At 49.3% G+C, this 19,995-nt stretch overlaps 6 protein-coding genes across 6 annotated transcripts; 4 read left to right on the top strand and 2 right to left on the bottom strand.

Moving 5' to 3' along the window:
• Positions 1 to 558: 558 nt before the first annotated feature.
• On the top strand, positions 559 to 1,769 carry ALT_6431 (mitochondrial 54S ribosomal protein uL5m; the record flags this gene model as incomplete). The annotated part of the gene is made up of 3 exons (XM_033562991.1): positions 559 to 800; positions 882 to 1,574; positions 1,646 to 1,769. The coding sequence occupies 3 exons, from the start codon at positions 559 to 561 to the stop codon at positions 1,767 to 1,769; spliced, it is 1,059 nt and encodes a 352-aa protein (XP_033418882.1).
• Positions 1,770 to 2,430: 661 nt separating this feature from the next.
• Positions 2,431 to 5,317, bottom strand: ALT_6430 (STE11 family mitogen-activated protein kinase kinase kinase; the record flags this gene model as incomplete). Its single annotated transcript, XM_089600072.1, has 3 exons — positions 2,431 to 4,928; positions 4,992 to 5,065; positions 5,133 to 5,317. The coding sequence occupies 3 exons, from the start codon at positions 5,315 to 5,317 to the stop codon at positions 2,431 to 2,433; spliced, it is 2,757 nt and encodes a 918-aa protein (XP_089455534.1).
• Positions 5,318 to 8,554: 3,237 nt separating this feature from the next.
• ALT_6429 (fungal specific transcription factor domain-containing protein) lies at positions 8,555 to 10,894 on the top strand (the record flags this gene model as incomplete). Its single annotated transcript, XM_033562993.1, has 1 exon — positions 8,555 to 10,894. One exon carries the CDS (start codon positions 8,555 to 8,557, stop codon positions 10,892 to 10,894), a length of 2,340 nt encoding a protein of 779 aa, XP_033418884.1.
• Positions 10,895 to 13,256: 2,362 nt separating this feature from the next.
• ALT_6428 (EST1 family protein) lies at positions 13,257 to 16,223 on the top strand (the record flags this gene model as incomplete). Its single annotated transcript, XM_033562994.2, has 7 exons — positions 13,257 to 13,285; positions 13,349 to 13,435; positions 13,502 to 13,628; positions 13,698 to 13,875; positions 13,940 to 14,530; positions 14,580 to 15,130; positions 15,198 to 16,223. 7 exons carry the CDS (start codon positions 13,257 to 13,259, stop codon positions 16,221 to 16,223), a joined length of 2,589 nt encoding a protein of 862 aa, XP_033418885.2.
• A 1,099-nt stretch (positions 16,224 to 17,322) lies between these two features.
• On the bottom strand, positions 17,323 to 18,705 carry ALT_6427 (adenosine kinase; the record flags this gene model as incomplete). Its single annotated transcript, XM_033562995.2, has 6 exons — positions 17,323 to 17,440; positions 17,508 to 17,845; positions 17,908 to 18,249; positions 18,316 to 18,466; positions 18,549 to 18,564; positions 18,654 to 18,705. 6 exons carry the CDS (start codon positions 18,703 to 18,705, stop codon positions 17,323 to 17,325), a joined length of 1,017 nt encoding a protein of 338 aa, XP_033418886.2.
• Positions 18,706 to 19,049: 344 nt separating this feature from the next.
• On the top strand, positions 19,050 to 19,802 carry ALT_6426 (DUF1770 domain-containing protein; the record flags this gene model as incomplete). Its single annotated transcript, XM_089600071.1, has 3 exons — positions 19,050 to 19,358; positions 19,451 to 19,645; positions 19,710 to 19,802. 3 exons carry the CDS (start codon positions 19,050 to 19,052, stop codon positions 19,800 to 19,802), a joined length of 597 nt encoding a protein of 198 aa, XP_089455533.1.
• Between the last annotated feature and the right edge of the window lie 193 nt (positions 19,803 to 19,995).

Genomic DNA, 19,995 nt, shown 5'->3' with positions numbered 1-19,995 from the left:
AAGGAGACGGGTGCGTTGTCCAAGGTACTGAGTAGGGTGCGACATGAGGAAGACTCGGGGTATGTATAGTGACAACAATGTGAGCTCAGGCTCCAATATTCTTGTCAAGTGCAAGAATGATTTCTTTAGTTGAGTCAGTGAGCATATCAGGTGCTTAGCTCTTCTGACAAGACTTCTGTGGCACTAGAAGCAGTAATGTTGATTGTTCATGGGTCACACAGAAGATACAAACGAGATGATCTAGAAATGACATATGATAAATCGTAAGATGCTAAATATGCAACAAGGAACAAGCCATGAGAAGGATTCCGGAACAGAAGTAGTGGATACCTCTAGAAATGTATATCTAACTTGCTATCTGTTTGGCGGGGTGATGAAGCTGACCACATGTGGAGCCTCTTGTTATGCGGAGTGAACTTTGTTGCCTTGCATTGATGCCAGATCGTCCAGGCACAAAATTCTCTGCCCCTGCACGTGACTGTTTGACTCCCAGTCGGAAGTAATTTTTGGAAACCCGATATTGATCGACTGAATCAACAACCCCGTCTTCAAACCCCAATGGCTGCCAGCGAGTCATCCAGGTTCCTGGCAAGGTCCCTGCCAAGGGCCTTTGCACCGTCCTCTCGCCTTCAGAGCGTTTGTTGGCGGCGCAATGCCTCGGATCAGGCGTCGTCGAAGTCCCCAATTAATGATCTTGAGTCGTCAAGCTCTCTAAGTGCCAGCGTACCGGAAGACATTGTGAAGTCATTTGATCCAGTAGCGAGGTCAAGGGCGCGCAAAACCCAGTTGCCTCGGAGTCGGTAAGCATTGTTGCCCTTTTTCATTGCCCGTTCAAACTGCGTTCGCGTCAACAGGACATTCATACTAAATCCAGATTGTAGTTATCAGTTCCGTTCACCTAAATATGACCGTGGCCCTCTACACCCTCACAGACCTCCTCCACCATCAGATCCCTCTTCTCGACTCTTTGTTCCTGGCCCCTTCTCACTTCCCAGAGTAACACAGACATGGGAGTCGACCATCGCTCCAGACATTCTCACCCTCTGCTACGTCCACACCCCTCCCGGGTTCAAGCCTCCACCGAAAGGTTCTCGTCTCCGTGAGTGGGACGACAGCTCTCCTTACCACAAGAACCGACCGCTACGTGGACCTCGTGGCGGCGACGTCCTACGACTGCTTCGTAAACCCATCACTTTCAACAACATCCCCCAGCTCGAGCGCATCACCATCCACAGCTACGTCAAGCAAGCTGCTACGGAGAACTCGTCCTGGCTCCATGTCGCCGGTATGGCCGTTCAGGCTATTTCCAATGTCCGCGTTCAGACATTTAAATCAAAGTCCAGCGTTGCCACGTGGGGTATTGCGCCTGGCAGAGACACCGTCGCGGTGAAGGCAGAACTGCGCGGTGAGGATATGCTCCACTTTTTCGGAAAGTTAGTCGATGTTGTTCTGCCTAGAATCAAGGACTGGGAAGGTGTCAAGGGCACCAGCGGTGATAGCAGCGGAAACATCACGTTCGGCCTTGAGCCCGAGAACGTGGCTCTCTTCCCAGAAATCGAGGTCAACTACGACATGTAAGTCGAAATGTCGTCTTTCAACCGATTTCCAGTAACGCTTAGGCTAACGTACTTTTTTATCCGAATAGGTACCCACCAAAGATGATCCCCGGTGCTCACATCACGATCCATACAACTGCCAGAACCGACAAGGACGCCCGTCTTCTCCTCAGCGCCATGGGTATTCCCTTCTATGGAAAGCTTGTTGATTAGACGGCAAGTTTTATCCACCTGTTTATGTGGTTCGTCGCCTGGGACAAACATGCCAGACTTGAAGAACCAGGTGACTTCTGAGCGATATGCTAGCTCATCTTGTATTTTATGCTGTCCTGGCAATCAAGTTGTATTATAGAAATCATGTGATAACTCTATATTTTCCTAGCGAGCTGAAAAAACATACTTCTATGCATGAACCTTATTACTCGCGCCATGTGGCAGAGACTGCCTCCTTGTCGAGAACATAAGTTGGTCCAAGCTTCTCTTCATCTAGTACCCGGGGCAACATGGAAGCATGAATATTAGATGTCATATTTTGATCCTATTCAACAACTGCAATGCCCGCTTATGTATGGCACACGAAAAGCAACAAATGCAATCAATAAAATATCAGAATCCTACCGGATATTAGAACGCCTTTGAGGTGATAGCCTTGCATTTAGGAAGTGGTAAGAGGAAAGCGAAAAGTAAGATGGGAAGGCTCTGGGGTATTCAAGTTCATAAAAGGGAAGATGCCGAGTTCGATGTGCCTTCGAAATTAAAAGGAAATTGACGTTGGGAGAAACGCCTAATATTTGTGGTAGACAGCATGAGCAGCGCGCTATTATCCAAGGAGCGGCTATGGGCTATTGAATCACGTCTGAAGTTCGGATGCATCTCACGCCAGCGGTGCAGACAAGAACTGGCTCTGCAGTAACTCGTCCGCGGAGGGTCTTTTCTCATAATCGACTTGGAAGGTCATGTCCAAGAAGGCCATGGCTTCTTTGCTCGCGTGCTCGGGAGCCGGCGGTCTCGCACTGTTGCTACCAATGGCGAAAATAGCTTGCAACTGACTGCAGTCAGGGAAAGGATGGGCCCCAATAAACATCTCCACGACAAGGCAGCCCAAACTCCAGATGTCCGCCTTTTTTGTGTGGGCTGTCTGTCGCACGACTTCCGGTGCCATCCAGTACACGCTTCCCTGCAGAGAAGGTCGATGAAGATGACCACCTCCGCTGCCACTGGCTCGGGCACCGAGAACAGTGGAGGCTTCAACACGTTTGGAAATGCCAAAGTCGGAAATTTTGATACCGCCCTTGTTATCCACCAGGATGTTGGCACCCTTGATATCACGGTGGATGATGTCTCGACTATGGAGGTAGGAAAGACCTTCCAGTATTTGACGTACAAAATTCTTGATCAGCGGCTCTTGGAAGGTGTTGTATTGTTTGAGCATCGTGGCGATTGAACCGCCCGGGACGTACTCTAGGAAAATATTCAGGTATTGGTCGTCCGCAGAGGTGCCCAAATACTGGACGATATTTGGATGATGAAGCCCTTGCAACAGCTCAATCTCATGCTTAAGTGCTGTCACCATGCTGTTCTTCCGCTTGTCAAACTCAGTACCCTTGGTCGCCGAAGGTATTTCCACTTGTTTGACAGCCATGAGCTCTCCAGTGACCGCATGAAGAGCAAGGAAGACACTACCAAACGATCCCTCACCAATCAAAGATCCCTTCATCCAGTTCTTGGGAGCAAAATTATTGCCGGAAAGGAACTCGTTGAGGCCATCGTCCTCCTCTTCCCCATCTTCAGCCACCAAGACACTCAGCCTCTCATTGAAAGATCCGCCGTCTGTCGCTGCAACGCTCGCGTTCTCATCAAGAAGGCTTTGGCGAGAGTTACTCGGATCATCTGATCCACTATCAAAGGAAACATATGATTTGCGATTCGGCTCAATGGGAGACTCCTCTTGAAGAGGCTGAAGAGAGCTTGAGGCAATGGAATCCCTATATGATGTTTGCGGGAGATTGAATCTGGAAACAGAGAGCGGCCTCGAGGCTCGAGTAGGTTGAGCCCCAGGATTGAGCCAGGTGTCAGCGATGCTCGGAATCGGGGGCGCATCCCTCAAGCTCGATGCATAACTTGTATTGCTGAGGACGCTCAGGCGACTTGCTGCTCGGCTGAGGCGTTGAGATCTCCGAATCGACATGCGCATGGTCTTTTCAATATCCTCACGCTGATGACCGGGGAAATATGATGTAAGTTCATGAATAATCATTTCGCTAGGTGGGCGAGCCCCGAAGAAAGATCGCAACTTGGCCACAGAGGGACGTTCAGTGCTCATTTGGAGAGACTGGTCATGCTCATTATGACCCTGAGGATGCCGGGCTGATACAGGCGACAAAGGTTGTTTGATGTGATGCCAGGGTTCACCTGTGAGTTGCTGTATTTTAATCTGGTTGCGCACATTTGAACTGCTCAGAGCATTCATGTGTGTCATTTGGCTTTCATCCAACGCAAGCTGAGAAGCACGACGGAGCTCATCAGTATCTGGTTCGCCAGCGTGAATTTTCCGCAAAATGAGACGTCCGCGCTCGGACCTACTTGATCCTTCGCAAATCTCCATGAGTTCGTGATCTGCAAGCCGCCTACAGTTCGAAGGATCTGGTTCCAAGCCGTCGAGCACGTAGAAGCAATAGTTGCGATACTGGTGCTCGGGTAGCTGCAGCTTCTTGAGGACACACAGTATAATCTCATCAGCGGTCTTGCAATGCTTGATATCCAGTACCTTGGTCTGTCCGCCGGTATATATGACCCTGATAACAGGCGAATTTGCGGGCAAAGCACCCATTGTCAGTCCATCAATGCTGGGGTTTTGCCTCAGATGTAAGCCACCTTTGTGACCATGGCCACCGTCGCTAGGTGTTCCTGGGTTTCGGCCAGAATTCGAGCCGCCGGAGGAAGGATGAGCAAAATAACTTTCTTTCCGACCACTTTCCATCGGGCTGTTCGCAGCATACCGCTGATTTCTCAATGGGGACCCTGGGCGTGAGGATGATTTTCCCGTGGAGAAACCATTATCGACTAAGCGAGACATACGGCGATTGCTCGAACTTCGTTGGCGGAGGTTGGTAAGCCGAGAGGAGTCTGAAGTTGGAGCGTACGTAGGGGCCTCGAGTGCAGCGAGTTGATTCTTCATCGTGGTAAGCTGAGGTTCCCACTGTGACGGAACTTCACGTACCATGTTCGTTTGTCTAAGGTTGTTGACACTCCTGTTTCTGAGCTTTTTGATGGCTACAAAAATCCGCACTCGATCGCCGACCTTCTTGATACCCATTTCCTGAAGAATTTTCTGGTCACATTCAATAAGATTGTCTCCGTTGAAATTGTTTGCTGCGTACCGTCAGTGACTCCGTCGTATTAGATTCTGGTACCACGCCGCTACTTAATGCTCACCTCTGAATAAAGACTCATACTGGCCGCAATTTATGCTGTGCAACCAGTTGATCACTTGTTTCTCATCCCACGACCTGGAAAAGTTGCAGTCAGCCGTCCGCGGAGACCTCCAAGACAGATTAGATGGCGCTGATAACCCACCGAACGGCATCATGACCATCCTTCAAGGAGAACTCCGACTCTGTCGGGCTTGTAAACAGCATCCCGTCCTGCGAAGACGCCCCCGTTGACGACTTGTGCGATGGTCCGACATGATATGTGGGTGCCGTAGCCTGGGATCCTGTCATGCCCAAAGGCGCCGACAATTGAATCTTCGTCGCCAACATAGCTCGTATATCGTGCGGACGCTGATTTATAGGGAGTGAATAGTAACTGTCGGGCTTTGGCGCAATCTTATGCCATATGGATACACTGGGATTCAATGACATAACATAATACCGGCGTTTTCCCGAGAGCTATATGGCCGACTGACTGTGCGACTTTGACAGCTGTTTTGACTTCAACCGGCGAGAGGTCCAGAGTTCTCTATATTCACAACGTTGATCAGTCCATCTGTCTCCAGGATCATCTTTTGTTCCTTCCAGTAGAAACAAAGTCCACTTGGCAGGAAGAGCAAAGAGTAGCCAGCAAAGAAGAAAGTTAAGATCCAGAGGGATAACAAGGAGTGAAAGTATCACTAGCCTGCTTACAGTGAAAGTAATGACTGTGTGTAGATAAGTCCTCCGTGAATACCTGATTCTTTTGCTCTAACCTTAAGGCTTTGGATAAGTAAAGGCTAGGGCAATTCAAGATCAGGCTTGAACTGCTTCACTATAGCAGTCTCAGAAGCTGAAAGACGCGGGGAGAGAGGACGCCGGCGGTAGGAGTAGGAGTACAAGGACATCAAACACTCAAATGGTATCTTGTTTAGCTCTCAGCAAGGGATAATTAAATGAACGATAAGCATGCAAAGAAGTAATAATAATATGATGCTGGAGTGATCACCCCTCCTGCGACACTGACAACAACTGTATCTCTGTGGAGGCCTGATCGGTCGGGGACAATACCTCCGACACGCAAGTAGGTGCTCTAATCATTTTCTAAAACACGCCGCGCTGCTGAGATTTGTCAGGGGCTCGACAGTCTGAAACAATAGAGCCCCTCCGTCCCATTAAATCCATCCCCTCCCAATACTTGTCACCATTAATGCCTTCATTGATTCAATTTCAGTGAGCTATTCTTAGCTTGTGGAATCAGTGTTGGTGGGTTCAAACCTCAACACTAATTTTGACATGGGATCGTCATGTTCATCAAATGCCCATCGCTTCCATTTGGTAGGTTAGCATCGATCTTAAGTTCGTCGGAGCCATCTACACCAAATTTCCTGTCATGTCCCTTGGTCTAGATATCCCCTGCAAAGACTGGCATTCTGATAAACCACGGACTATGCTCCTCTATATTCGAACTTTTCCCAGACTGAGACAGAATGAATACTCTGTCCATTCATAGCTTCGGATTCCGTATTTCAACATGAAGAAGTTTACTTTGTTAGGCCCACATGCATTTTCATATGAGCTCGCCTATGGAGCAAATCAGAGTTCCAGAACTGTCTCGCCTGTGAGCATCAAGCGGTAATACCTAATATCTACAGAGTACTGTTTTTTGCGCACGTTCTCCAAGATCGATCGTAGGAGAAAGCTATGGGATCGTCTCCTCTAATTTCGGCCGCCTTCTTAGAATAAAGCTCCCATTTAGTGGCTGTCATTCCAGCTTGAGCGAACTGTCTTGACCCATAGGTTCAGGCACATTAAGAGCTCCCCATGGGTTCCCGCCCTCGCCTTGCTGCATCCCTGACTCAGATTCGCTTCTGGTTTAAACCTCTCCATATCAGCTGAAAGCTCAAAACCTCAATCTTCCATGTGCTGGTTTGAGAATCATTGAAATCACGACTCGATGGCTGCGCATTTCCTGAAACCTGCTAAACTGTTGTGTAGTACATCGGTTGTTGTATTCATGTACGTAGGCTCCCACTTGGATCTATTGGTTCTCTTTCGGGGGAAAGTTGAGTAATCTCCTTTTCAAACCAGAAGTAATGATGATTGTAGTATTATCTAATTTCGAACTAGAGGGTTTGGTGTGCTTCGCCCTCGTATATTCCTAACCTCCGAAATAGCCCAATGTTGAGGAACTCATGGCCAAGTAATGGTTTACTTATCGATGGAGAAGGAACGATTTACAACTTCATTTCACTGACTTATTATCCCAGGCCTCGTACTCATTTTTTCTCTGATGAAGAATATCAAGGTGCTGTAGGTGTCATTGGAGTTGTGTGTTCTACACTATGAATAATATTTTGTCCTGTGTCCCCAGCTTAATATAGATCGATCCTTCTCAATGTTCTCTGCGCCTTTTCTAACGGTGAATCCATTGATTACAGCCAAGTGCCGCATGGTGCAGTACTATATCCAGTCCTCGAAATGAAGAGGAAAGAAACCCATGTGGACGTCCTCATCATATCAGTAGGTAGGTGAAAGTAGCAAACTAATGGGCCGTTCTGCCATCCATCACATTCTCCATGTAATAATACCACAGTATTAGGTTCTGGCTATAGTGGGCCATTTCCCGCCTCTTCCGTTTACACTGGACACCCAAATATCGAGCAAAGTCTCATCGAGAGTTAAGATGAAGAAAGGAAGGTTGGATATAGAAACGGCAGGAGCAGCTGGCATCCTCGTAAAGCATACCTTATTATCTCCGCACCAGTGGGGACGGCGGAGGGCAAATATGCAAGTAGGATGGAGCATCTAGGTACCTTATCAATTGCATGTCAGGGACGGAGAATTCTACAATTTGTTTGAACAAACATGAGTTGCATGCTTCTATCAGAGCGTTAATAAATATAGATGCCATCAATGAGACTGAGTGTCTTCATATATGCGACAATTCGAGCAACATCGTTATTATCATTGCGGCCGTATCCTGCTCTGGGAAAAACCTCCCTCAGTGCGGATGGCGCATTGCTGCACGTGACTGGCTGTCCCTAGGTTCTTTACAGCCTAGTAAACCCCCCTCATGCCTCGACCCCACAGTTTTTCTTCCCCGCTCGTCTGTTTCTCATCTGAGAGGACATGCTCCAATTCCAAGGCAATTCGCCATGGAGGAAGAGAGAACTGTTCAAGGCAAAGTGAAGAAGAAAAATGCCACGCCACATCGAAAGTCTTTGTCCTGCGAATATTGCAGCAGGTCCTTCGCTCGCTTGGAGCACCTCCAACGACATCTCCGCACTCGTTGAGTAACCCTGGAATTGGCCCTGTGGGTGCGCTGAGGAATAACGGAAATGCTAATCCATTATCGTAGACACAAAGGAAAAACCGTTCTCATGTGACATATGCTCCAAATCATTTGCAAGGAGGTTGGCTGTTATCTTACCTTGCATAGGTCTCGAGTGGCGCTAACAATTTGAGGGAAAATTCTGTAGCGACCTACTTGTACGACATGAGCGCTTAGTTCATCCCGCCGAGGCTGCGGCCAATCGAGAACATCGAAACCACAGTAACCATGAGGTGCCTTCGACGCCGTCCTCTATGATACAGACGGCCCATCATGAGTCGCGGATGCTCGAGCTTGCAGATGCAATACCAGTCCAGCCACAGCCGATTCCGCCGCCTCCGCCTGAGGTCCATGTCCAGCCAGCACCGATAATAGAGACAACGCATTTCAACCCCTCATGGGGATATGATCTGAATCTCTTGTCTCATGCTGCTAGCCATGTAGCTCTTGAAGGCCAACAGGAAGCTCTTGAGTCGATGCGAAAGCCTTCACATACCGTCGGCCCTCCTCAGCCAATCCCTCATGTCACGGACAGGCCTATCACCGAAAACTACGGGCTTGAACCGTCAATCCTTGATCTCACTGACTTAGGTGATCCTGTCCAAGACTTCACTGTCTTTCTAGAAAGCGTTGGTCTCTCATCCGACTGGGACTCGGGAGTGTTTTCCACAGTCGAGGAACCCATGTTGCCAACTACTCTCTCGATTGACTCTAAGCCATCTCTTCGTGAAACATCCAGACTAGGGACAGAAATCATGAATGACCCGCGCTCGGCCGACGATCCTCCATCATTCTCAAATTTTGGGTCTCGTTTGCCTTCGCTACAACCCGAGTCCCACGAAGTGGATGATCGACTCGGTTTCGGCGACGACGGTCCACGTCCAGCATGGGATATCTCAAACGCTGACCGCCAGGTCTTCGTTTCCAAACTTGAGGAGTTTGCTTATATTCTTCCGAAGGGCTTCGTTCCTCCATCAAGACACGCTCTGTCTCGCTTCTTTGCTGGCTATATCAACGGACTGAATGAGCATCTTCCTTTTATTCATGTCCCAACACTTTCTGTTGCCAAATGCTCTCCCGAGCTGACGCTCGCACTAGCGGCAGCAGGATCGCATTATCGCTTTGAAAACAATCGAGGAATCGACCTGTTTCACGCAGCAAAGACAATACTGCTGGAGCGCCTCCGAAGAAGGGACAGCAAGCAAGTGCCATGCCCGACATGGAATTTTTATTCTCCCAGTTCGGGATTCCACAACTCGCGTGGCTCGTCGGCCATGTCAAATCATGCTAGTAGCCCTTTCCAGCAACAGCAGCAGTCTATGCCGCACCCTGTCGATCCTTCAATTTATGTATCAGATGATTCGGATGCTCACATGGAAGTGATTCGCACGTTCTTGCTTCTCACAGTTTTTGCGTCTTGGGAGAGACACCCGGAACTCCTCCGGGAAATTTTATCGTTACAAAGTACGTTGGCAAGGCTCGTTCGAGAGCATGGACTCTCCGAACCAGCGACCAGTCCTGACCCAAATAGTTGGGAGGAGTGGATACGGAGAGAGGGCAACAGACGCACAAAGCTCATCGTCTACTGCTTTTTCAATCTACACTCCATCATGTACAACATTCCCCCTCTGATCCTGAACGCGGAGTTGAAATTGAACATGCCATGCTCTCATGACGTCTGGAAAGCGAGCAATGCGACTCAGTGGAGACGGCTCAGTCGCAGCCGGCCAGGGGTGGATGTTCCCTTCCAGGAGGCATTCGCCAAACTATTCTTAAAGTCGAGCAGCTCGAACTCTTCGGCACCAATCTCGCCACTCGGAAATTATATCCTTATACACGCTATTATCCAGCAGATATTTTTCGCGCGTCAACTCTGTCTATCTGCGCCCTCTATGCAAGGTACAAGTCTCAGACCCGATGACTTGACTATTTTAGACAACTCTCTGAGCGCCTGGAAGGCATTATGGAAACGCACTCCGGAATCCAGCATTGATCCTCAGAATCCCGCAGGGCCGATTGCGTTCACCTCTACTGCCCTTCTAGGACTCGCTTACATCAGATTGCATGTTGACTTGGGCCCTTGTCGTCGTCTGATCACTCAAGACCCAGTTCAGATTGCTAGGGCCTTAAGCGAGTCCCCGCCCATAGCAAGAAGTCCACGTCTCATTATGGCCTTACTGCATTCTGCCCATGCACTGTCCATCCCCGTACGTCTCGGAATCGACTTTGTCGCGAGAACCCATTCGTTCTTCTGGAGTATTCAGCATTCCCTTTGCAGTTTGGAATGCGCTTTTCTCTTGAGCAGATGGCTACTCTCAATACCAGCTACGCACTCGGAGCAGAGGTTGTCAGACCATGAAAGGAAACTACTTTTGTGGATCAAGAGCATGATGGACGAGACCGACATGGCCGTTGACCCACCAGGAGCGCCTGATATGGAATTTATGGCCAATCCTTACAAGGCCAAACAACTAAGCGTCGCTATCGTCCGGGTCTGGGCAAGAACCTTCAAGGGAAACACGAGTTGGGCGATAGTTGATCTGGTTGGGTCAAGCTTGGATGCTTATGCAGATGTCTTAGAAAATCAGCTATGATTTCAGGATTACGTTTGTCCGTCTGTTTCGCAATCGGTCCGCATGCAGCCTTCCAGACTGACAGATGATCTGCCCGCTGAAGAAACCCAGTCCCCGGCGAAGAAGGAATATTGCAAGCACCCTATGTGTTCTCCGAACTTGTTAGGGTACCATATCTTTTGACTGCAAACTGCCCTGCGAATCATTGATGCTTTCAGTCTCATCGACATGGATGATATATGATGTTGCTATATACCCGCGTCTATGAATTAATCTCTCATCTATTATGTTTCTATTCTTGTGCTCGATGCCCTTGTTTTTGATAGTTCTTTTTTTCACCAGCTGGTTTGGGGCGTGTATAAATTAGTCGGGCTGCTCATACACGATGAAGATGCCGTCACTGCTTTTCCAGCCTTTTCTGGCAATAGCTCCAGAGCAGCCTGTCATTGCTGTTAAAAAGGGAATTGAGAGGATCCAGAGAACGAGATAATATCCGAAACGTGGCGTCTATACTGGTGTTCTCGCTACGTCGAGCGGTCGGTTTGTCTTGTCGTTTCAGTCCTTCTTCGTCAACATACGTTTATCTTTTAACAGGACGAGAAACCTATGGGGTGTTCTCTTACTTGCTTCGTTACATTTATGTCTATGTTGCGCAACCTTGAGATGCCGAGTCGGTTCATGATGTATTTTTTTGCATTAGTCTAACAGTGGAACAAAGTATTGTTACATGAATTCAGCTAGACTTACTCCCGGTTCGTCTCAGGCTTTTACTAACACTTGCCGGGACAAATCGCAACGCGGACATGGACTTCTCTAGTTGAATGATTTCCATTTCCTCCGGGTTTACATGTCCCACGCTTTGTTTAGACACTGCATGTGAGACCGCATGCGAGTGCGATTCGCATGTCTTTCGGTTTCTCAGCCTGCCTTCCTGCAGTGAGAGCGCGGTAGCTGATATGCGTCTTCTGTGTGTATTTGGTGATCGCAGCATAGATATTTGCTTATCGATCCCGTCGTTGACGACGTAGAAATTGTAGGTCTGCGACTTAGGTATTAGCTACAGTGAGGAACCAGGATCGTAGGAGGAGAATACCTTTGGAAACATATGTTTATCAATCAAATGCATACGTCGCTTTTGAGGTGAAGAGCATTTCCTGTCGCAATCCTCGATGAAGCAACTGTACTGCATCGCAGGGGCTCTCGTTAGCCGTGATCGTCGTTACACAGTAATTGCTCCCGAAAACAATGGTCACAGGGCTGACGAACAGTTTTCTCTCCCTTGTCTCTCTTCGCAGCAACGAGTGGATCATGATTCTCCTCGATATGCAGATTCAGGAATCGATCTGTAGGAAAATTCTTCCCACACTCTGAACATCGGTTGACATGCGTTTGCAAATAGTGCACTTCATAGTCTTCATAGGAGGAGAAGTAGATGACTTCCCTATGCGGAGGTAGCGAACAATGCATCAATTCCACAGCAGGTTCATCGGTGTCTTGCAAGAGTATCTTCGAACGTTCACAAGATGGCGCTGAAGATGCCGGGGATGGTGAACTTGACCAAGTCTCAGGTGATTGACCCGGTGAGGGGGACCTCGAGACGCGAGGGCGTTTAGACATGTCTTAAGGCTTCTCGGCTCTGAGTTGGCCGTTCTCCTCTTGATTTTCTAGGGTCACTAGTGCTGTCTGGTTGGTCGGGAGAGATGCAGACTGGAACAGTGGGAGAGAACTCCTGCAATGCTCATTGGTATTGCTTGCTGCGCTTAGTTGAAACGAAAAATTCTTTCATTGCGGCGCGTTGGTTGTTGTTTATCTAGAGTATATGCTTTAAAGTGAGGGTGGTGAAGAACTACTATGACAACTACATGAGGAGATTGATTGACTCTTCTAGTTGAGACGGACTTGTGAGTGATGGCATTAACTGTATCTTACATACGGTGATGTAAGCGGATTACATACCAGCTTCATAATACATGCATAAATGCACCAGCCACAGAGGCACAAACCAATCACTGTCCTGTTAGCCACAAGGAACAGTGCCTAATGCGACTCCTCCACTCCACTCTCCGTCCCTCATTATTTCTTTTTTGCGGACGGGCATTCAAAAAGTTCCCGTGATATGGGATTTGCATTCCCATGAGCGGTGGCCTCAACCCCTCGTCGTCCATCTTCGCTCAGCTTACTTTGTCCTCACCTCTTCCTGACTGACACCTCCAGCAGACTGTTCTGCAATCCCGGCCATTCGTTTTCTTTAGCGCCCAATCGCCCATACTACTGATGGATCGTTCACTACTTTCGTCGCCCGCAGACTCTCAGCCAGCCATAGCCATCTGACGGGCGAAGTCGAGGGTGGAGTGTCACAGACGCGATCAAGACCGCCCTGAGCATGGCGTCCGCTTTTCAAAATGCGTGGCAGTTAGTACTTTACATACTTCCTGATGCAACAGAATAGCACATGTCTGATTCGCATCACTATAGGACTGCGCTTGAAGCCGAAGGGAAGCTTCTAAAGAGCCTTGCCGAGAAGGAGCCTACGTTTACCGAAATCTCGCATTACCTTTCCGAGTGAGTCCATAAACTGAGGCTGGCTTGTTTTATCTCTGCGCACATCGATCTGACGGCCCGTCGCAGGTTTCGCGCCGCTTGTCAGAATGCCATACTCCAAGACTTTGAAACATCTCGCTCTATCGATGTTGAAACCCGACTCTGGGATGCACATGTCAAAATTAACACCCGGTTTCGCAAACTGCTCTCCCGCGTGAGTGTCACAAATTGCTGTATATCGTTGCGCACGCCGTTAACTAACCAATCGTGGCTTGTATCATAGTTTCGCGAGGAGAATGCAAAGAAGAAGAAGCCGGTAGAAAGACGCAAACTTGAAAAGCATTACCTTGACTTTATCAAATCCAGCCAGAGATTCTATCGAGGATACATACAGCAGTTGTCGTCGCACTTCGGAGGTATCCCGGAGCTTGAGAAAGTTGCGCGGAAGTTCAACTTTGACAGTGAGCAACGTCGTCCCCGTCATTTCCAGGGCGTTCATTGAGACAAATCTTGTTACCTACCTAGATCTATCGGCGCAGCCTCCAGTCGAGGCTTCTGACACTCTCCGTGCAAGTGTCCTTCAATCATGCCATTCAACACTTATCCGTCTTGGCGATCTGTCTCGCTACCGCGAGACCGAACTGGTGAGCAAGGACCGCAATTGGGGTCCCGCTATTGGCTACTACGACTTGGCTATAGCCATCTACCCTGCTTCAGGCGCATCGCACAACCAGTTGGCAGTAATAGCGCTCGCTGACGGCAATCACTTGCGGGCCACTTACCACCTTTACCGGGCCCTAGCTGCCCAGGAGCCTCATCCATCTGCCAAGGGTAACTTGGAAATCGAATTCAGAAAGGTGCGCCATGCTTGGCGTAAGAGAGAGTTAATTCGTCCTGAGGATGCAGGGATTCCTGGGCGAGCGTTGGCCCCTTGGTTTGTCTATCTTCACGCCCAATGCTACAAAGGAAATGATTTTCCCGAGCATGATGAGCTTGAGAGTGAAGTACTGAACCAGCTAGCCGTTGACTTGAAGGAGCGCTCACTTGAAGGTACGCTTCAAAAGTTCTGCCTCATCAACATCGCAGCAGAGGACTTCTCGTGGACGCAGCCTGATGGTAAGCCCCCTCACGTCGCATTTACTGAGATCGTCGCTGATGGATGCAGAGGAGTCAGTGTCCAATTCACGGCTATTTTTTCAGCGCATTAACGTCAAGACATTTTTCACGCTGCTCCAAATCCTTCTAGCAGAGCTGGAGAGGTTTGCGGTCGAAGACTCGCTCAGCAAAGACGCGAAGAGCGGGCCAGACAAGGTCACTGCTGTTGCGCGCCGCGTCCTACCTGCTTTACGACATTATAGTTCTTGGCTCCTTATCGTCAGTCAGTCACTGGTGGCACATAAAGAAGAGAAGGATACTCCTCTTGCTGTTCAAATTACAGAGTTTTGGAAGATCTATGCCAATACGTTGAGCCTCCTCGCATCAACTTTCGACGTTGTTCATCTCCCGGAAATCGACTACCTCTTGGAAGAAGATGAGGAGACTTTGGGATTTGCGCCGCTCAACAAAGACGCCGCGTCCCGTCGCTATTTGAGTGCTACTGGCCAGCAGAAGCCCCGAATGACCGATGTTGGAGTCGAAAGATGTCATCCCAATATTGAGATGCTCTACCGGATCCGTGAATTCGTGATTGACGGTCTTGATCTAGTCGTGAGCAACGTACGAAGTGTCCTATTTGTTCTTTTGTATTATTCGATTACTTACTGATACTGTTTTGCGATTTCAGAGAATCCCTATAGCCCTTGTGGATGATGAGGATAAGAAGACCTTTATCTACAAAGAAGAAGGCCTTCCTTCCCAATTCTTCGCCAGCCCCTCCGGCCATCACAACACGCTCTCCACGGCGAGCGTTGAACGAGAGGATGTTCAGCAGGCGACCAAGGACGCCATTTACGTTGCGGATTCAAGGAGCACTTTTGGCGGTTCACAGTCTGCGTCTGCTTCAATGTCCGCTAATATGCATCGTATTGTCGAAGGGGTCGAACGGCTGGTTGAGTCAGACACTTACGAAAACACTCCTGCACTTCCGGACCAGCTGGCTTTCCTTCGAAGCACCAATCAGCAATCAATACCCAGCAATTTCTTCGAGTCGAGCCTCAATGCGACCCATCGCGAGACAGATGCCCCTGCTCGCTATTCTCCGATTGCACCTCCTGGCCTGCAGCTCTCAATGCCAACCCCCACAGCTGGGTCTGCAGCTCCACTGTCCCAGTCCTACACTTCTCGACCTACCCTTCCTGGTATCCCAAGTATTTGGAGCACCGGACTGTCACCTGACGTCGGTGGATCTTCTGCTCCAAGAACGCCTCCAGGCTTGGGACAACATCCAGGTCCAGCCAATACTGCAAATACGAGAAGCCCAGACCCTCGCCATGCATCCCATGATATGACTGCCAACGAGCTCATCTTCCAGAAAAGCCTCGCTGGACAAACCTCGATGCACAACCTTCTTGGCGGGTCAAGCTCAATGTCCCCTTGGATGTCCCCCTCGAATCCTGCAGCTCATCATGGTCTTTCGGGAACTGGCTGGGATAGAGGTCCTCTGGGAAGAGCGACTTCCCCCCCTTCTCTCGGAGTACCAAGCCAGCCCATGTCAAGCGGCTTAGCTAATGCATCATGGGCCAACGATGCGTTCCTGGCTAGTACATTATCCTCTGGAGCGGGCTTTCCCAGTTCTGGACCAACCAATCGTCGATCTGCTTCCCATTTCGGCGCTATCGGGCAGACTCCATCTTACGGTCAGGGCGGGTGATTCAAACGAGACCCCTTGGTTTGTGAATTGACAACAAGACTAGAGGCCGCGGGAGTGGAACGCGATCACAACCCCCTTAAGCATCATTTAAATCCGGGAGCGGGTGGATCGTCCGGTTCTGATTCGGAGAGCAAAGCCACAACCTTCGCAGACGATCTTGTACACTGTTTTCTCCCTCAGTCTAGCTCCGGTAAAACGCTGGGACAATTTGTCGGCTATTGAGCAGCTCCGCATCGCGGCTGTTGCTGTTATCTCACACCAGCTGACTAGGTCATGCAATCACTCTTCTATCCCACCTTCCAACAATGGTGGTGAGGGCGTCCCGTCGATGGGGACCGAACGTCGGATCTGCTGAGAAACAGACAGTTGACTTCAGGGTAGACCTTTGGTACTTTTTCACGCTGATGGAGACGGCTACTTCCTAGAATAATAACGAGCCATGCTATCATTTGTACTTCTTCGCAACATTGTGGAAATTGATTAGCTTCCTCATTGCCGTTTGTTAGGGGAGAGCTATATGAAATGCCAATGCCAACATCGTCAAATTTCTGTCACGTCTAAGTCAAAACGAGGGACTTGAATTCAGGGCTCATTTCTATTTCTTGAATTTTGAGCATATATAAGACCGAAAGATTCGTTCATTACATCGTTGTTGAGAACGTCGAAAGCCTGCGGCTTCCGCGTATCAACGGTACCCTAACTCGTAAACCTGCGTAGTGTTGTACGCAATCTTTGGAAGTAATCTTGGAATGAAAAAAAAGAAAGAAAAAAAAGGTCTAAGACGTTAAGTCAAGGACAAGTGGGTATAGAGGGTTGAATCATCCAGGAAATATTTTGTGCAAGCTTGCAATAGCCCCTTATGGCTTGCCGGGCGTTCATATTAGAAGTGGTTGGTATTCTATGAGCGGCTGGTGGTGTAGGTCTTCTTTGGGAAGGGGAAACTATATGGCAAAGCCATGACGTTAGTCGTCATTCATTGAAATGATTCTTGCACCCAGCACAATGAAACTGGAAGCAGCTTGGAAACGGACGCGGGCCCTCGTAAATACGGCCCATTTTTGGCACGGACTTCGGTAGAACAGAAAGATGAATGGGAGACTTACGAAGGTCCCAGCTCTTGAATGCTCAGGCTGGCGAGCCACTGGCCCATATCCATGCTCTCCTCAAGAGATTTGTTCTGAACAACACCGGCGCAGAAGCCGCCAGCGAACGCATCACTACAAACAGCACTCGTCAGCACGAAATTTCCGTTGACCATTAGTAGAATGACTGATGACGACTTACCCAGCGCCGTTGGTGTCGTTGATGCTGCTCTTGGGGATCTCGTGCACAGGGAACTCCTTGATCTCAACCTCGCCGTTTGGCTTAACGGTAGCAGTGATCGTGGGCAGAGTGCCTTGAGTGACAATAGCAACTCTGGGACGGCTGGTGTTCTTCTTGGGAAGCTGGGCGAGCTTCTTCGCAATCTCGACGACATCATCCGTATTCCATTCGTGGCTCTCGGCGTAGGCACGAGCCTCTGTCTCGTTGCAGAAAGTGTAGTCGGTGTAAGGCAGGACGCTGTCAAGCTGGTCCTTGAAGAACTGAGGGATGAAGGGGGCGGAAAGAGAAAGCATGAAGACCTGAGTTCCAAAAACGTCAACCTCAGTCGAGCGGGATGCAGAAGGAAGGCCATCTTGCTCACCTTGTTCTTGGCAGCAGCCTCCTCGGCAAGGGCCAAAATAGCAGGGACGCAGACTGTCAGGTGGTATCCACCAACATAGTAGTACTGAGCCTTCTCGACAAGAGACCAGACGTGAGGCTGCTTCAAGTGGTCAATCTTGTACTCGTTTGCCGCAGCGAGGTGAGTGCACATGCTACGGTTGTGACCAGTGATAATGACGCCACACTTGCCGGTGGGCTGGACATCGTCCACACGATACTCGGTATGGACACCAGCCTGGTTGCAGGCCTCCTTGAGGATATCGGCGTACTTGTCCTTACCGACACAGCCAATGTACATGACGGAGTTCTCGGGGAGCATGTACTATTAGGTTATATCGTCGATCAGCAACAGCCCAGATTGAAGAAAGGTGATCTACACTCGGCATACCTGGGCACCGCGGGCGGTGTTCTGTGCAGCACCGCCCGCAATTAGCTTAGCATCGCGGCTAAGGAGCTCATCGTAGAGTCCCATGTGCTTCTCCTCGGCAAGGATGGCATCGTTGTCCTTAAGACTGTACTTTTCCAGAAGAGCGGCATCACTGTTCAAGCAAGGTCCAATCAGTTGATATCCAATTGGCTCAGACTTTCCGACGTCGTCCATCAGTGACATAAGTGACATACCCGACAGCTTGGATATCTAAGACCCTTCAAAGTCAGCATACTCAATCCACGTCCGTTATATAGTTGTTGTCTCTTGTCGGAGATGTGAGGTCAAATAACACGCACCTAGGAGAGGGTTCTCCAAGCACAGAAAAGGGTATCCCTGAGCAGCGGCCATTTTTTCTGTTGCAATTGACAGTACTGATACTAAGCAAAGAAAATGTAGGGAGCAGAGTGAGACAAGTAAGAAAGAGAGAAAGAGGAGAAGAAGGAGGACTAATAATAATACCTAGGCGGGGTGTTTGAGGAGGGGCAGACAGCGAGGTGGAAGGTTTAGTTTAACCCGTAGTAAGATCGGCGGCCGGCCAGTTGCCCCGTCCAGGCGGTCCTTATGATTAGTTGCGTTAGGAGGCCGGATAACCTCCAAAAGTCCGTGAACCTACACAAGAACGATCGCCGATAACTGACATCTACAAACTCACTCGGAATACTCATTTATATAGCATCGTGCAGTCTCGCAAAATGGCCGATCCAGCTTTAGAACTGGCAGAAACCATCCAAACCGCCTCAATCAAGCGGAATCCATCCCCGAGACACGACATCAATCCTCCAACCGCCGCCTCGGAGAAGCGACCAGTGGCACGACGCTCTTCCTCCGAAGCTGACAGCATCCCTTCCGATATTGTTGACCCCAGTCGCATGGTTAGACCCATTTCACGCCGTCATACTCTTCCTCCTTTGCCCGATCTGCGGTTCGAACAGAGCTATCTCGCCAGCTTGCGAGGTGCCGATACATGGGGACGGGTTGCATGGATTACCATTCGGGACCAGGTACGAATACTCGGCAATGAGTTGGGAGATCTCGTTGTCGCTATGTGAATTGAGACAATAGAATGCTAATGAAATGGTTTGCAAAATATTAGGTTCTTCTCCCACTCATCCAGGGTACTCTTTGGACTCTTGCGCTTTCTGGCTGGCGTTACTGGAACCGCACAGCTTCTCTCAGTGGCCAGACGCTCGGTAGCAGACTACGAAGGTGGTGGTATGAAGTCAATAATTGGAAGCTTCCTCCCCTGGGTACAACAAAGGACCCTCGGCTTGCTGCCAAGGTCGAAGACGTAAGTGCACATCTTTCAGTATGGTCAAGCCGGACATTGGCGCGACAATATACCTATTTCTGAGATATGGTTCAAGAATCAAGTCGATCTGCAGCTGACGTTCTCGGAGTTCTTACAGTTCTACACGGCGCAATTTTCGAATGCAGGTGCAGACTAATCTCTCTAAGTCACTTTTTCCATATTGGGATGGGGACTCGCATTGCATCATTGGAGTTAGGGATTTGGCGTTCTTTCTTTCTTCGTTGTCAATGACTCCGTATTGCATAGCAAAATCGATATGCAAGCAAAGAGTCGAACCATACTTCGCGATTCTCGTCTAACCTTTAATGCGTTCCATCCCGCCTTCAAAA

Source organism: Aspergillus lentulus (assembly GCF_001445615.1).
Source record: "Aspergillus lentulus DNA, contig: Alt12, strain: IFM 54703, whole genome shotgun sequence".
NCBI classification, from domain to species: domain Eukaryota; kingdom Fungi; phylum Ascomycota; class Eurotiomycetes; order Eurotiales; family Aspergillaceae; genus Aspergillus; species Aspergillus lentulus.
The sequence above is the reverse complement of the archived record's forward strand: the minus strand, read 5'-3'. Positions and strand labels throughout refer to the sequence as shown.